The sequence below is a fragment of the Rhineura floridana genome, chromosome 11 (genome assembly GCF_030035675.1).
Source record: "Rhineura floridana isolate rRhiFlo1 chromosome 11, rRhiFlo1.hap2, whole genome shotgun sequence".
Taxonomy (NCBI): Eukaryota; Metazoa; Chordata; class Lepidosauria; order Squamata; family Rhineuridae; genus Rhineura; species Rhineura floridana.
Window position 1 is genome coordinate 40,230,283 of NC_084490.1, and position 16,898 is coordinate 40,247,180.

The 16,898-nt window shown below is 42.2% G+C and overlaps 1 protein-coding gene across 5 annotated transcripts in view; it reads left to right on the forward strand.

Annotated features, from left to right (window-relative positions):
* LASP1 (LIM and SH3 protein 1) overlaps positions 1-15,768 on the forward strand; it is a 65,305-nt gene extending 49,537 nt beyond the window's left edge. For 4 of the 5 annotated variants that reach the window (XM_061588647.1, XM_061588645.1, XM_061588646.1 and 1 more), the window contains 4 exons: positions 3,389-3,496; positions 8,707-8,875; positions 10,809-10,912; positions 12,106-15,768. In XM_061588647.1, the coding sequence (XP_061444631.1) occupies positions 3,389-3,496; positions 8,707-8,875; positions 10,809-10,912; positions 12,106-12,279 (555 nt within the window). In that variant the 3' untranslated portion in view covers positions 12,280-15,768. Of the gene's footprint in view, positions 1-3,388; positions 3,497-8,706; positions 8,876-10,808; positions 10,913-11,712; positions 11,786-12,105 lie in introns of those variants that run through there. The other variant, XM_061588649.1, reaches the window with a different exon arrangement.
* The last annotated feature ends 1,130 nt before the right edge of the window (positions 15,769-16,898 follow it).

Consider the following 16,898-nt stretch of genomic DNA (forward strand, 5'->3'; position numbering starts at 1 on the left):
AAAGGCAGGAGCAGACTCATATCTCATAGAGGAATTGCTTCAAATGGGTCAGCACATAATTTTCATAACTTTCTTTCTGCAGTGGCTGTTGAATTAATTTTATTTTTTTTAAAAATGAGTGCCCAGTCTGACCACCTGCTGATTCAGGGTTTGATATAGTATACTTCCTCATGGGCCTTATTGGTGGAACAATTTCATTCTGTGTGTATTGAGAATGCATTACTATAGATATATAAATAGGAGAATCTCTGTTCAATTTCTATTAAAGGTGTATACTTTCCTGACTGGCCGCCCTAGTGCACCAGCTGTGATTGATTTTGTGAAGTGTGTTCTGTTAGATATGACTGACATATTCAGCATGAGGCAGATTGATAACTTTTGGTTATGTCATTTGCATTCTTGCCCCCAAACACCCTGGTACATATTAACCAGAACGGTGCAGTCCCACCACCACCATATTGGGCTGAAGAAACTGCTCTGTACTAGAGGAGAAGGCTTCTGTTCCTTTGGGCACTAAGTGTAAGATAATGGTATGCCATGCTCCAGACAACTTTGAGGCATCTTCTCCTAATCCTGGGCATCAAACGTGGAAGAATGTGTGAGGAAATAGGGTAGGGACCACCAAAACCTGGGGTTGAGAATTAAATGCACCTTGCAGAAGAAAAGCTGGCAATTATTTTGCACCATACTAGAATGTTGACTCGCCAAGCCTAGAGAACTCTCCTGTGTTGTAACCCAAGTGAGATTGAGCCCAAGTGGCATCTAGAGATCTTCTGATGTTTGAAAAGTATCTGGTTGGTGTAGCAGTATACAAACTTGCAAGTTTAATAAAACTATGTAGCAGGCAGAATTTAAAGGGCTCAATTTTCAGAACTATACAGAGCAGCTGGCTAGTATACTAATGCACAATGGAGAATACAAAGCTTTACAATTTGCCTTGTGCAAATATATGGTACTTGTAAGACAGCATGTTCGGCATCCGTACATTGGTTTCCTTGTATCTAATGCCAAAGCTTTACAATATTTTCACTTTGCCCGTGTCACATATCCTACCTTTGGGACAAATGTGGCAGCCACCTACAGGGTTTCTAACATCTGATACAGTTGGGAATTAAAAAGTGGCTGTTTAGACATCTTGCGTTGGGAAGCAGTTCTCCTGGAGAGCCTCTTCACTAACAGGCTACACACACATTGGAACACTCCCAAGGGTGATCCTTCATTGCTTGCTAAAATTGTAGTTGTGTATATCTCTGTGCCTGTTAAACCCACACTAGTTCTCTGTATTGGTGTGCTCTATTTATTTCAAGGCTCTCAAATGAGATCTAGGAAGTTGCTTGCAGTTTCTTCACAGCCTATGAGAGCAAGGCTCCTTGTCTTCTTTTCCTACTGGTTCCCATTGGGAGTGCCAGCAAGGCTGTTTGCATCCATGAAGCAGATGGCTTGAGGGCTTTTGTCGTTGCTTAAATGAAGGAGTTGAGTTATTGGGTAAAGAATATATCTGAAGTTGGTGTATGGGTGACTATATTTTTTAGCATCATGGGAAGCTTCATCAGGCAGAAGTATTCAGGAAAATCAAACTTCAATCATTTTAAGTTGAGCCAATACAATTCATTCGAACTATTTTGTATCTGTTGTGGAGCCAACATGGCAACCACTGTCGGTTAGTGACTATTCTCCTTTCCAGCCTTCATGAGAGCACATGCATGTATAACGTCCTGGCCAAATTAAGAAATCTTTTAAGTTGGGGAGTCTTAAAACTTAGCTTCTGAGGAATAGACAAAACGTTGGCTATACATATGTTCAGCAAAGGCATGCTTCAGGTTTATGTGAAAACAGTTACTTGATCAGCTACTGGTTGGGAATGAAAAAAAGAAAGTCAGAGGTATCATATGAGCCAATCAGGTGATTTGAAAGATACTTCTGTTTCTTTTGTTTTTTGCATTCCATTTCCATCCAGTTTTAATCTTGGGGTTATTCCATAAAACTGGTTTCATATTAGCATTATCAGATTGAAACCAACCACCAATGTTTAACCAACATTTGTGAATGACTTATGTTTTGAGAAATATTACGTGTGAGCCCATCCAGCTACCAAGAGCTATGATTCCCTTTGGAGGAGAGAACTTTCCAGATGTACCCATCCTGGAGCTTGAACTGAGTCACTGCAGTCTTGCTGGTTAGCCAGAGATAAGAGTCTCATGGAATTATGTTTTCAGGGAATTTAAAACCACCAAGATCCTTGATAGATTAAACCCCCCTCTACGCTCATCTTTGCATGTCTATTTTTAGAGAATAGCAGCACATACTGGACAGTATGTTTGGTCCTGATAGCTACAGATACCTCCATCAATCTTGATGGCATTGGAAGATCATACAGAACATTGTCAGCCTACCAGATTTCTGTATTGGAGACTCACAGGATAGTTGAAATGTGATGTTGACATTGTAGAATTCATCCTACACTTATGTGGTGGTTCTGAGGTGCTCAATGCTTTTTGAAAGCGGTGGGCAGGTAGAGTAAGAAGCACTAAGTGAAAACAAATACACACATTAGAGAAACTAAATTAGATCACCAAAATTATCTTAAGGAAAGGCAATAGTAAAAATAGAAGGCCTTCTTGAATGCCCGAAGTGAAGGGGCAACATACAGTATAGTATATGGCATAGTGGTTAGAAGGGAGGCCAGGACTATACCGTATTCTTCATTAAAATCAAATAAAATGTATCTTGAATGAACATGTATAAGTCACAGAACTTGGTGGTAGTTTTTTTTAAATCTAACCCTCATAGTTAGTGCAATAAATTCTGTGGAAGCATGGCCTTGATGAAGAAGCAAGAGGTTTGCCAGGAACAGTGTAATGGGGCCGAGGCTATGCCTTTGCTCTCAGCCCCCATCATATAATATATTTCAGTGAAACCCATGAAAATTCACTGGACCTCTTTGGTGGATTTTTTAACATGATATTAAAGATTGCCCTAGCCAAGTGTTAGCGTTTGCACAATATTTCAGCAAATAACTCAATACTCCATCTGATTGATGGGTATGTGAACTCGTGGACGTTAGTGATGCTTTTACTAACTTTAAAAATCCAGCTAGATATGTCCTCTAGAAAAAACTTGAGTGTCCATTTGTTCTAAAGAGCTTGTGCTTGTTATGCTCCAGCTTGGAAGTCCACTAGTGTCTAATGCTAGTTGAAATAAGATTGAAAAGTGACTGCTACAGTCTCTTGAATGCTTGCTCCCCTCAACAGTAATAGATTTTCTTGCCAAAGGGGCATGTGACCCACTTCCTGCTGCTGCAGGTAAGGGCTTGTGCCTGTTAAAAAGGAATTGTTGACACTAGGTGAGTATTATATATGTATCTATGATTCCTCGTTCTCATACACAGGTCCGCTATAAGGAGGAGTTTGAAAAAAATAAAGGGAAGGGCTTCAGTGTGGTGGCCGACACCCCTGAACTGCAGCGAATCAAGAAGACTCAGGATCAGATCAGTAATGTAAGCCACCCTACCTATTTCATTTTCTGTTTGCATATTTTATGCTATTTAACTGGTTTTCCCCTTGCAGGTCATAGTTTTGGCTCTCAGAATCTTGGCTGTACTACTGAATTCTATATTTAAATCTGTTCGTTAGTTTGTTTATTAGACTTGTTAGTCACTTGTTACCCGAAGGTCTCCAAGTGACTTAAAACATATGAAAACCCTAAATATGAATACCTGTACCATAAGCAGAACCCCTGAACAGCCCACAGGAAGCTTGACAGCACACTAATAACAAAACAACAAAACCTCAGGCTATTAAATGCATGGGGGAAAAATAAGCCTTTACCTTGCGCTGAAAAGATGTTGTCAAAGATGTCAGGTGGTCCTCACTGGGGAGGGCATACCACAGATGGGGAGCCGCAACCGAAAAGGCCCCCCCTCCCTTGTCACGCTACTCTGAGCCTCCCCCACAAAGAGGACCTGGAGAAGGGCCTCGGAAGATCAAAGGGTACAGGTGTGTGCATATCAGGAGAAGCAGTCCAATTTTTGAAACTGGGAAGTATTTAATAAATTTATTCCTTTTGTAGTTAATCTTCTTAGCATTGCTTGTTCTGCATAGCTTATGAATATTTTTTATAGGTAATATCTAAACTTCCAAATGTTGGGAAGTGAGTTTGCATGTTACATAAAAGTCTTTTTTTCCTCTTTTTTGCAAAAAGTATAAAAATACATGAGAGCTTTATAATGTTGTAATAGAAGACAAGATTAAGAAGTGTATATGTTATTTCAACAATATTGCTTAAGAATATTCAGCATCTTAATTTATATTATCGAAAAGCTTGGTGCTTTAGCAAATCTAGATTGTGCCTATTTCTCAAAACTTGATAAAAGGAAACCGCTTCATGTAGAGGCTGTTAGTTAATAGTGTGTGTTGGTTTTTAAGCAAAAATAAAATGTCCAAGCTGATGATAATTGAATTTTTCTTTGAAGCAAAGGAGTAAGAAGGAACAGTGGACTCGGGTTACAAAGTGTCCACTGTTGCTAAAGGGATTGGGCTATATAACTTTTCCCCACATGCAGCTTAGTAAACACTTCCAAGAAGATATAGGAAGAAAATATCTGCCAGGAAATACAAACTAATGTTTGGATCATGACTCCTTTACTTTTCTTCAGGGTGTAAGTGGTCATCAGTCCAAGAGAAGAATTTGGGCTTGTAGCATACCAGTGATAAGAATGTTGGAGGTAGTCAGTTAACCATGTGAAAAAGCTAAGTACTTTTTCTGAGATGGGTAACATTCTCTGAATAGCCACAATATCTCCCAGACCCCGTTCCCTTGCATTTGCCTATAAATTATTAAGCAGCCTCGATTTTCACCATGATAGCTAGCAATGTGTTCTCCCCCAAGGGGTGAACCTTGCTGAACCAACAGCATAACCTGAACACTTTCACCATTTGTGCTCTCCTCTTCTCCTTCCCCATGCTATGAGTGATTTGCAAAATGAGGAAATGGTAGCAGAATTTGACTTCTCAGAAAAAGCCAGTCCATGAGTCCTTGAAGTAAACGTCTTGTGACTATTCCACGGCAATATACGGTAATGAACCATACGTAGCTGGAGGATCAGACTACAGGGGTCCATGATTTCCACTTCTCCCATAAGGAGACTGACTTATCCCTGCTGTACCAAATTTGGAAACTGTAGCCAAACATTTCTCCCTCCCATTCTGAGACTGCCTGCTATTGTCATAATTGGCTGTCTTCCCCCTTGACCTCTGTTCCACCTCCAACTTTATACAGAGGGCTCCAGTAGCCCAGGCACTGGGGGATTTGAACCAGCTGCTGTTCTCCTCCCTAATGTATATATACTTGGGAAGGACTTGGGCCCCGCCTTCTGAGCACCTGCTCTTGCTGGAAGTTGTGATGGAATGGGACAGACAGCTTGACGCTGGCTTGTGAGCACGCAGTGAGAGGAGGAGGAGACCAGCTTGATTTCCTCTTTCATGATTTCCTTATGCAGGAAAATGGCAAAAATAGTCTTATACTCATTTTTTCCAGGGATAATTTCTATAGTTTTTAGTATACAATGTGGCCTACAGTTCCTGTTCCCACAACAGTTTTGAGATGGGTGGGAGATGGTGATTTTAACTACAAAGAACTTCCAGTTGGGGTTGAAGAAAAATATTTCAAGTTCTGAATGCACCGGTGAAAAATAAGTACTCATGTAACCAGGCACCTTGGATTATTTTAAAACTCTTTATGTTACTCATTCTTCCCACAGCCCAGTAAGTTGTTTTATTCCTGTTTTCCTAAGTGAAGAAGGGTGGACACAGCATGACATTTTCTGAGGGCCACCCAGTAATTATTTTAAGTTGAGATTTGAACTCATGTGCCCCAGTGCCAAGTTAGATGCACTTTTTTTCTGCTGGAATACACTGATGTGGGTGTGACTACACTAAGTGACCAAACTGTACAAGCAAGTTCCTTCCTACAAGGAACAAAAATGCATGAAATGACAGAAGTAGAGGCATCATGTAAGCAAGGCGGCAGCAGGGTGGGAGAGAATGGGACATGAAATATCAAGACTTCAATGGTTAAAATTAGTGTGTGATGATTCCTTTGTGTGCTCTCTGTTTAATCCTAGCTGTAAAATACTTTTCTTGAGGGCCTGTTGACTAATATGGCCTTAATAATTTGCTTTGGCCATCTGGCATGAGCTAGCGCTCTGGAAGTTAATTCTGGGGGAGCCCTGCAGGATGAGTTTAATCCCACAGGGATTTCCTTCCCAGGCCCTCTGCTCCATGGTCTCTTTTGCCAGGCACATTTTGAGTTTTTAAGTCGGGTAATTGCCTTTTTGTTTTGCTTTTTTCCTCTTCAGTTGCAGACTCAGTCCAGTCCCATCTTGGCTGCAAACCTCCCAGATCTGCAATTGGATGTGTGCTTTAGGAAAGGGCTTGTCTGATGCTTATAGACCAATCCAGTTTGGCCTACTCTCCTTGAAGAAATCTGTGAAGCAACAGAGCCGCAATTGAGCCTGTCTCTGTGTACATTCCAGCTACTAATTTGTAAGCTGGTTTGCATTGTCCTAAGAGGGCTAGAGTCCTTGGGAGGGGTTTTTCCCTCTCCTGTCATGTAGTTTGTTAAAAGGGGGAGATAGGTCACTGCTACATAAGGGAAAGTAAAAGTAGAGCCGTGTATATTCCCTTAATGGCAGCAAAGGTCATCTTGAAGCATTAGCCTGGCCAATACCTCTGAAGCCAAAAGGTGTGGGAGGTATATATGTGAGAGAATTAATAGGACTAGCAGTGGTGAGGGAATGGACCCTTGTGCTCTGCATATCTCCTTGCAAATATTCCAATTGTTTAGGGTTCATCTGTTAAGGTTGTAGAATTAAGCTGTTCTTGGAACAGAACTTGGATTATTTTCTACCACCATCTGATTTTCTGGCAGTTTACAAGGTGGATATGAGGATTGCTCTCTGTTTCCTGTTTCACTGGAGGAGGGACTGAGAAGAAGCTCCGGTGATTTGTCCAAAGGCCACATGAGGTTTGGTCCAGTGCTCCCTAATCAAGCACGGGATGCTCTCCCAACTAAACTCTCAGATATATGCATGCACAAAATGTGTCCTTATTCCATCTCCTTTATCCTGTCGCTTCAGGTACTGCATTGCAATAGAGGAAGAATGAGATGGAGTATAGCATGTAATGGTGGAAGTGTATCTGGGGCTGTTAGGCAGAGTTGTGACTACAGATGGCTATATCTTTTGCTTGATAACATGTAGGGAATTGGCAGCTAGACTCTGCCCTGGCTGAACACAATTGGAGATAGAAGGCTGTTACCAGTAGCAACCTTTCTTGGTCAGTGCAGGGTTCTGGCTTTTTCTAAAGGTTAGTGTAGTTTCCTGCATGGCTATGAACATGCTGTATACTGTAATGTGCATATCCTTAAACATAGTTTCCTGCATGGCTATGAACATGCTGTATACTGTGATGTGCATATCCTTAAGCATACACAGAGAACCACACCCTTATCCCTGAGTAGTGTGCTTTTTGTGGAGCTATCCAAGTCTCTGATCCAAAAGCTCAGCTAAGGCAGAATGCAGTAGCCAGATTACTCACAGGATCAGGCTACCGGCAGCATATTATCCATCTGCTCAAAGTGGCACTAGTTGCCAATTTGCTTCCAGGCCAGGCTCATGACCAGGCTAATTTACAAAGCCCTATACAAACTGGGCCCAAAGTAGTTTAAGGACCACCTGATTCTTTTATGCTGCACCTCAATCAGTGAGATCCTCTGATGGGGCACTTCTGGTGATTCCTCACACTCCTGAGGTTTCGTTGGCCTTTACTGGGGTAGGGATCAGGCCTTTAGTGTGGCAGTCCCTGCCCTGTGGAACTCCCCTGTCAGGAGAGCAGGGATATGGAACTTCAAGCCTGGGGCCCAGTTTGGCCTGGTAGGCCACTTACCCCAAATCATGTCCACCCTGTCAGTCAGCTGACCTCACTTGGTGACATCAGCAGAAAGCAGAGTTCAATCCTTCTGTGTCCTGCCTCACTGTAGTGTTCCCAAAGATGCTGATGCTGGCCCTGCATCTTCAGATAGCAGGTGTTGAATGGCTCTACATCAAATACAACTAAGGTGCTTGATCATATAACCAACAGGAACGATAATTTGGTATTCCTGATTGTAGAATTTGTATTTGACTTGTCTACTGACTGAAAAGTCTGGAGCTTGGTAGGATGTGCCAAGCCATTCTTCTGTTTGTGCATCCCCAGCCACAGGAGAATTCGCAATACATGAAGAGCTAGTTGTCCACTGCCACCTTCTGGTTTATATGCAGTGCTGCAGTAACTTCTCAGACAGGGAGGGAAGTTGTTGTTATGAAGAGAGCCAGCTGTCAAATTATAGGAAAGAATCTATTTTGCTGAGCCCTCCACCCTTAGAATTATCTGTTCATTCACCTGCAACTCTCAGTAGATGTCAGCACACCAGTCGCAACCACTGAGTTTTATCTGGAGCACTAGACAGAAAAGTGACAGCAGTGGAGGGGCGGCATAATGTGCAAGCCTTGCATTGTAAGGACTTCATAGGCGAGACAGAACGGCTCCTACTGATTATGTGGGGAATGCCTTATACTGCAAACAAGCTGAAGGCCTTCCCACTTGTCTCAGAACTTGATATGTGTGTATGTTCTTGATCTTGCTCTCATATTGTCTCCTTCCTTTACAGATAAAGTACCATGAAGAGTTTGAGAAGAGCAGGATGGGCACACCTGGTGGAGAGGGAGGAGAAATGGAACGCCGCAACTCACAGGAAGGTGCCAACTACAGGAGACCAGTGGAGCAGCAGCAGCCGCCACCACACCAGCAGCCTCATCATGTCCAACCAAGTACCCCTGGTAATGAGCTGTGCTGGAGAAAAAAGGGTGTAGAGGATAATGACAATCCACCCTAATACTTGCATGAATATCTGGGTCTTCTTGTGGTATACATCAGCCTTCCCTACTCCCCCCAAAATCCAGCAGTCCGGCTCTGTTCACTGTGTGATTATAAAGTAGTGCCTTTGTAGAGCCCATACTAGAATGGTCATGAGCTGCTTGTGCCAATCAGGGAAATTCATGGCCGCTAAGGAGATGGAAGGCGGAGTCTAAGCTGAAGGTAGAGCAATGGTAGACTGACAAGGATGACCGGCATGACTGGAAAGAGAATATTCTGCCAGGTACTGCATCTATCCATCCACAGCTGATCCAAATGTCTTATGCATCTGTGAATTGTAGCCCTAGTCACATGTGGACAGAGTAGCTGACACAGACTCAGGGTAATTGAGGACTGAGAGTTTGAACTGAAGTGAAACCACTTTGGACAAGGTCTGTCAGTATTGTGTCCAAAGTCTGGATAGGTGAATCTACAGCTGTGTGGGAAGATAATAGGAAACCACAGAAGAATGTAGCAAATTACAAGGGAAAATGATATTGGGACTCCTTTCCTTTGTCGAATGTATAGGCAAGTTATTTTATGCATCTGTATGCATTTACCAGCATGTTTTATGAGCTGTTACTGTTTAGAACTTGTTAAGATACATTCAAGGTTTGTTAATTAATAACTTAATTTGATTTGATATGCCTGCTTCTTCCTTGAACAAAAAGCTAAGTTAACTATCTGAACATTTTTTGGACCTTAGCAGCATGATACATGGATCCATGTTCTAAAGATAAGAGGACCTTATGCACACTGGGAAGATAAACTAAAGAAGGAGGACTTTGTGCACACTGCAAAGATAAACAGTGATTTATGCAACAAAGAAATGCCAAGCTCCAGACATCTTTAAACAAGATACAGAATGTTCTTGAGTGAAGGGAAAGTTCAGCCTTCTCCACTAAATCTGGAAAAGGCCTATCCAGGTGGATATTTAGCAGGGCAGGAATTATCCTTCACCCCAAAGAGAATAATAACAATAAGGTTGAGAGGAACTTGTGTTCAGTTTTTTGCTTAAGATTTGGAACAAAGTGGGAACCAGGTAGAGCATGGGACACTAGTTTAAGCAAGGAAAAGTTGGTGGATAGTTGGAAGTGTTCTGTACCTAGACGTACACCCATACACCCCAGTTATTCCGTGGCCAGGAATGAGGAACCTGTGACCCTGCCGATGTTGTAGGACTTGCAGCTGTCATCAGCCCCAGCTAACGTAGCCAGTGGTCAAGGGTGATGGGAACTGTAATATCTGGAGAGCTGCAGGTTCTCAATTTCTGAAGTGGTGAATATTTATAAAGGAAAATATGAACTAGATGATGGGTAGCTGGTAATCAAGGAAATGGAAAGGGGAAAGAAGTAGCTAGTCTTCTGTGTGTGATTACTATCATTGATGTTTATTGCCTGCCTTCTGGTTCACTCTTTCATTGCATCCCCAAGCATATTGTCTCTTAGATTTGTATACTTTTCAAGAAAAAGGCTTTGTTTTGTTTGCAGTTGGTCACCTTGAGCCCTTAAGATAGAACAATATAATCTCCAGCTAAAATGAAGAATGCCAAGATGCATGACTGTGATTGCATGCCACAGCTGCAAATACCTTTTGCAAAGTGGGTTTTTTAAAAAAACTATTGGTATAGAATATCAGAAGTGTAGTGTAGATAAGGAGGGAGAGAGGAGAAAGAAGCTCTTATGCTCAACCAGATTTTGTAGCCTGACAGTAACTGTCAAATTTTTCTACCTGTGACGTTTGCTTATTGCAAATACCGTCAGCAAGAATTCTGCATTGTCTCCCAAGAGCCTGGGACAGGCTCTGCAGTCTCAATTTGACCTACAGACAGTTAACAGTAACATTTGTCTCCTCCAGTTTACCACCACCAGCCACCACAACAACCAGCCTCTCAGTCTTACGGCTACAAGGAGCCAGCAGCACCTGTCTCAATACAGCGTAATGCCCCATCTGGAGGAGGGGTAAGTGTGTCCTAGGAAAGGAGTAAAGTAGCCTAGCATTAGCTCACTGTTGTGACAGAAAAAAGAAATGAAACAGAACCATTAATGGCTTTTTGCAGAAGTCTACTTGCCTGCATTGATATGTATGTTTTTAGTAGCTTTTCTTATGCCAGCATGCAAAAGGTTTAGATGCTCGCTCTCAGCCCTTCCCTGTGACATATTCTATCTCTGACCTTGAGAAGTGGGGAAGGTAGAAAATGCTGCTTCTGAATAAATCCACCTAACCCAAAGAACAAATTGTGGAAGTATGTAAAGCATACATGTTAAGTGACTGTGTTCAAATTGGACAAATTTGTGCAATTTATTGGAAGTGAACAACATGCTTTACGGGTCCTATTCTTGGTATATTTGTGGAAAACCATGTATAATGCAGGTCAGGAGATGGGGATATCCTGCTCTAAACTACCTGTTAAGTCTGTGACTGTGCTGTTTGAACATTGAACTGAGGCCTGCACTACCGCTCAGCCTTTGTTTACATTACTCTCCTTAAAGTGATATGGCTAGAAAGGATCCTGAGATGTTCAAGTCAGCCCTGTGTGTCAAGATACTTCTTTTTGCCAAAAGCCATCACACATTGTAATAAGTATTTATGTGCTATGCTGTGCTGTTTTCTTTTTGCAATATTAGTATTTTTTTTACTGTTTTGTATATCACCCTGAGAATGCCAATTGACTGCTGAAGGGGGAAGGGTATAAAATTTAGACACAAACCTGTAAAGGAGCAGGTTGTATTTGTACTCAAATTGTACAATTTGTTCTCAGATTGTGGGAAATGCCAGTTTCGAACCTTGACAAACCATCTGTCACCAGTGCGACCCCCTATTGATAAGTTTCTGCTGCCACGTACGTGTGTGTGTGTGTGTGTGTGTGTGTGTGTACATTCACAAAGTCATAAAACATGACTAGAGCACTGCAGGCCACTACAAGCAGCATAAAGAGGGAGAAGGCACAAGCTAGGTGAGCATGTGCCCTGCAGAATGCCTATCAAAAGGCAGAGGTGAAAGTACCTTTCTGCTGGGATTCAGAAGGCACAACTTTTGGAGGTCCAGTGTATTTAAAAATAGAGGGTGGATAAGAGTCCCATCCTTCCTGTTTTTGGAACTCCCAAGGTCATTGAGCACTGACCCATCCCTACTCTTCTTTTCCCCACCTCAGAAGCGGTTCCGTGCGGTCTATGATTACAACGCAGCTGACGAGGATGAGGTCTCCTTCCAGGATGGTGACACCATAATCAATGTGCAACAGATTGATGATGGCTGGATGTATGGCACAGTTGAGCGGACCGGAGACACAGGCATGCTTCCAGCCAACTACGTGGAGGCTATATGAGCTCCACTCGGGTGCCACCCTGAAAGCAAGCGGGGGGAGGGCTCTTGTGTGCTTCTTGTTCCATTATCCCTTCTCTGCTGTCTTGTCACATCATTTATTTTGTTCTGAACCTCTGACATGGCCATTTTTTTTATTCTTCTGCCAACTTAGCCTTGTTTTGGAGGCATTGAAACTCGGGGTGGGTGACTTTTTTACTGTTGTGTGAGACTTTTCTCAGAGCTCAGTTGTCCTTCTGTCATTTCCCCTGCTTTCATGAAACACGGCAGTGTGCCCTCCTCCCTCCCTAGGGATCTGCCATTTTGGGAATTGATTTGAATCCTGAATTAAACGAGCACAATTTGCTACCTGGAACCAGGAATTGGTGTAGGGACCACAGCCATGCTTGCTTTTGAGGGATGTAAAGCTGTGAATAACTTCGGCAAGTCTCTGATTATTTCCATTGAAAAACTTGTCCAAGGCCTCTGCTTGCATGTTGACTCTTGCTCATTAATTTTCTACAAAATCTTCCTTTCTATAAACCTTATTCGTTGGAAAGAAATCAAACCATTTGTTAAAAGCAGGAGAGCCTTTGAAGTTAAAAGAAACCAGCGTGTTTATCATGTCTACAAGGGAGATAAAAGCTAAAGTAGTATCTGGTGCAGAGGTATGGAAGCAAAGGCTTAGGATAAAAAAAAAAGTCTAGCACACTCAAGCATTGGCTCTTGGATGCCATGGCTCAATAAGAGGGTACACCTACTTAGCCTTGATATGGGGCATGAGGAGAACATGTGCCCTGTATTCCTGGGGATAAGCAGCTTAGAGTAGAATGGGCCCAGGACCTATTCTGTTACCCAAGATTTAACAGCTATGGAGTACTACTCTGTACAGCTTAATTTGGTGCTACCTCCTGGGTTGAAAGGGTATGAGGAGCAGCAGCATATTCCAGATGCTTCTGACCATTCCTGCTGACCTCCCCACCACTCCAAAAGTAGCTTTGAGTGAACTTTTGAACCAACCTATGCAAGACTCCCGTAGCTAATGCCTGCAAATAGACCCTTCTCCCAGCTCCCTAGCGTCTGTCAGTATCCTCCTTGTGTTTGCTTTGTTTTTCAGAGTTTCAATTCTGTTGGCACCTTATGTATAGAAGTAGGTGGATGCTTCTCTGAGTAACCTTGACTACAGCAGCCCTAGTCAAGAACAGTCAAGAACAATCACACTTATTCTTGAGGTGTAATCTTTGGGACCAGTTGCTCTTGCCTTTGGAGGTTTCATAGGGCTCCTCTGAAGGCAGCTCGTGTGAAGCTTTCTTCTGAACACAAGTTCCTGTCAGCCAAAAGACAGACTTGTAGATAAGCATCATCTCCCTTTCTTGCCCCATTTGAGCCAAGCAATGTTTACAATCCTTTCTCCTCTTTCCACTAACCTGGCAATTGGATGAAGGGGTGAGGGGAACAAATGCCTTGCACTAGAAACATACCTCTTCCTCCTTTCTGTCTAATATCAAGCTGACAACTGCTGTTAGTGACTTGAGGTAGTATCATGGACCAAAAGCAAATTCTTTGGAGTGTTGCTGTCAAAATAGCAGGGAACTACTATATAACTGGAAATGCATAGGGTTGGGCTGGTATGATGTAAGAACAAGGGCTGGGCAGATTCCTCTAAGCAGGAGTGAGATTCTTGAAAGTCACCATTCTCTGCATTGATTGCTACTTCTCCTGTTACGTTTAAAGAACTGCATTGACTCACTAAAGTCACTTCTGTGCTGGGACAGAAGGGCAAAATCAGCTACTGTACAATGCTCCAAATCCTTAGAAATGGTTCTTAGAGCCGATGACTATTAAGTCATTTAGATGTAATGTGATTGCAAACCTCTACATATGGAAGAGATACCTGGGACATACCTATTGTTTTTAATGTAACATGAGTAGTAGCTCTAAGCCACTTTATTTAATAGTTTAGTCTCAGTTCTAACCAGAACAACTGAAAGAGTTGGTAAATGGACCTCTGGAGGCAGACTTTGAGAACCTTACTGTTTTTAATAATGCCTGTCAAAGGCACATTCAGAGAGAGGTGCTTCAACCCACTGAATCTCTTCCTGTTTCTTAGCTGTGACACCTGGTATATGGAAGGACCAAGTTCAGACATTCTTTGCCATTCCAGTGCTGTTTGCATGTATGTGCTCTTTATTTCCCCTTTTCTCCCCTTCTGTGCATAGAGGAGGCATATCAGGGGTTTGTGTTCTCCCCACATTGTTTTCAGTCTGTCTGTGGACTTTGTGGTGCAGAGAGAATAAATATATGCAATGTTAAAAGCACCAGCTTAGTCTCTTTACAAGAGGTGTGAAATAGGCTTACGTTAAGCAAAAGTTAAGGAGACCTTTCTCCCTCAATGTTTTGGTCCCTCAAGTTGAAAGCAAAAGGGATGTGTCACTCCCATAGTACTCTTGCATATCTTTGAACCTGGTAAGAGTGCCACACACTAGTGATTTCTAGCTTAATCTCTCAGGAGGGTTTTAAATCCCCTTTGGGCTCCCCGCTCCAATTTAAAGTTATGAACTTCCTGCACACCCCTCAAATCAGTGGCAGAAATAATGACCAAATCATTCTTTTCATAAAGTAATAGAAGCCCAAACATTTTAGAATCTTTTCTTTAAAATAAAACATTCTATTTCCTGCTTTTCCTTTGAACACTTGCACTAGTGATAAAGGGAGGAGTGTTTTGGTCTCCTCTTCACTATATCCATGCCGCAGAGAGATCCATTTGTAGAAATAACAAGGCCAGTGAGAATGGTGGCAGGTTTTTCTTTAACAAGACCATTTTTAGAGGGATAAAGGTGTCTGGGGACCACCTGATCTTGGGGTGAACTTTCTGAAGGTGCCAACAAGGGTGACTGACGGGTGGAGAGATGTCACATTCTTCTTGGTGCTAAGGCAGAAGCACAAACACAGTAGTGGCTGATTTCCTAACAAAATGAGACAAAATCATGTATAGACAATCCTTAAAAGGACAGCTTTTCGTGAGGAAGATAGCAAAAATAACAATGTGAATAAATATTTTTAGAGGACCAAATAAAATTAAAATAAAGTACTCTTCTTTTAATCTCCTAGCTTTTTCATCCCTGCCCTGGGAGAAGTGGTTTCTCACTGCTTTTTTTTCTGCCTTCTTATGCACTTTTGCCTTTTTTCCAATAGCTGAAACGCACCTAAACCTGTATTTAAATAAAATGTTTAAAAAAAGAAAAACAGCAAAATTGCATCTGTGTAGCCATTTTTATTCATGTCAAGTCTCTTGTAGCTTTTTCAAAATAGATTTCAGTGTCTGAAATTAGAATGATTTTTTTGTTGGAGCATATTTTGGGGTTTTCATCTGTTGTCTTTGTGTTTCTTCTTTATGGGCTTGCATGCCCTCTCCAAAAATCATTTGGCCTTTTTCAATGGCACCATAGAATCAAATGTAGTACCAGTTCTCTTCTGGATTAACACCAATTTGAAAATAAAAGTATAATTTTTACTGCTGACTGATTTTGGTCTTCATTTATAGTTGTTCCACTGCCTTGGCATGCACAAAAGTGATTATCACGGAGTTCAAGTGCTGTGGGTGAGGTAACCGTAACAATATAATGGGCTCTTCATATCTAACCATGGAACAAGTAGGCATATTAAACAATCCGGGGTTGGGTAGGCTTCCCTGTAAAGAGGCAAACCATGGTATAGTTGTCTGTGAAAGGCTTTGGGCTCTCTCACATTCTCATATTGTGCACTCCTATTCTCTCCTGTACTTCTTGGTTCAGATAAACCATAGTTTACCTCCAAAACAACTGGACCTAGTTCAGACCATAGTTTCCAATTATGGATTGAAGGCAAACTGTGGTTTGTGTAAGAAATAAGTGCATGAGGAAATCGGAGGGCAACAAGGATTATCAGGGGACTGGAAACAAAGCCCTATGAGGAGAGACTGAATGAACTGGGCATGATTAGCCTGGAGAAGAGAAGACTGAGGGGAGATATGATAGCACTCCCAAGTACATGAAAGGTTGTCACACAGAGGAGGGCCAGGATCTCTTCTTCATCATCCCAGAGTGCAGGACACGGAATAATAGGCTCAAGCTGCAGGAAACCAGATTTCAACTGAACATCAGGAAAAACTTCCTAACTGTTAGAGCCATACAACAATGGAACCAATTACCTAGAGAGGTAGTGGGCTCTCTGACACTGGAGACATTCAAGAGGCAGCTGGACATCCATCTGTTGGGAATGGTTTGATTTGGATTCCTGCATTGAGCAGGGGGTTGGACTTGATGGCCTTATAGGCCCCTTCCAACTCTACTATGATTCTAAGAAGAGAGGGTGTCCATAGCTCCATTTGTGGCTTTGGGTGCTATCTCAAACAGTGATTTCCTTGATAGCCCAAGATGATGCACTCACAAATATTTGCTTATTATCCTGAAATTTCTTGTTCATGAAATGCCTCAGCGCTGCAACCACAGCTGCACTCCATAGGACTGCAGGTTTTACTCGCCAAACTCAGCCTGCCAATAAAAATATTTTTCTAAGTTGGCCTAAGACCTGAGATGTGTTGCTCACCCCAAAATTCCTTTCTGAAAGTGATCATGACAAGTAAGGGATACCTTGAAGCCTGGA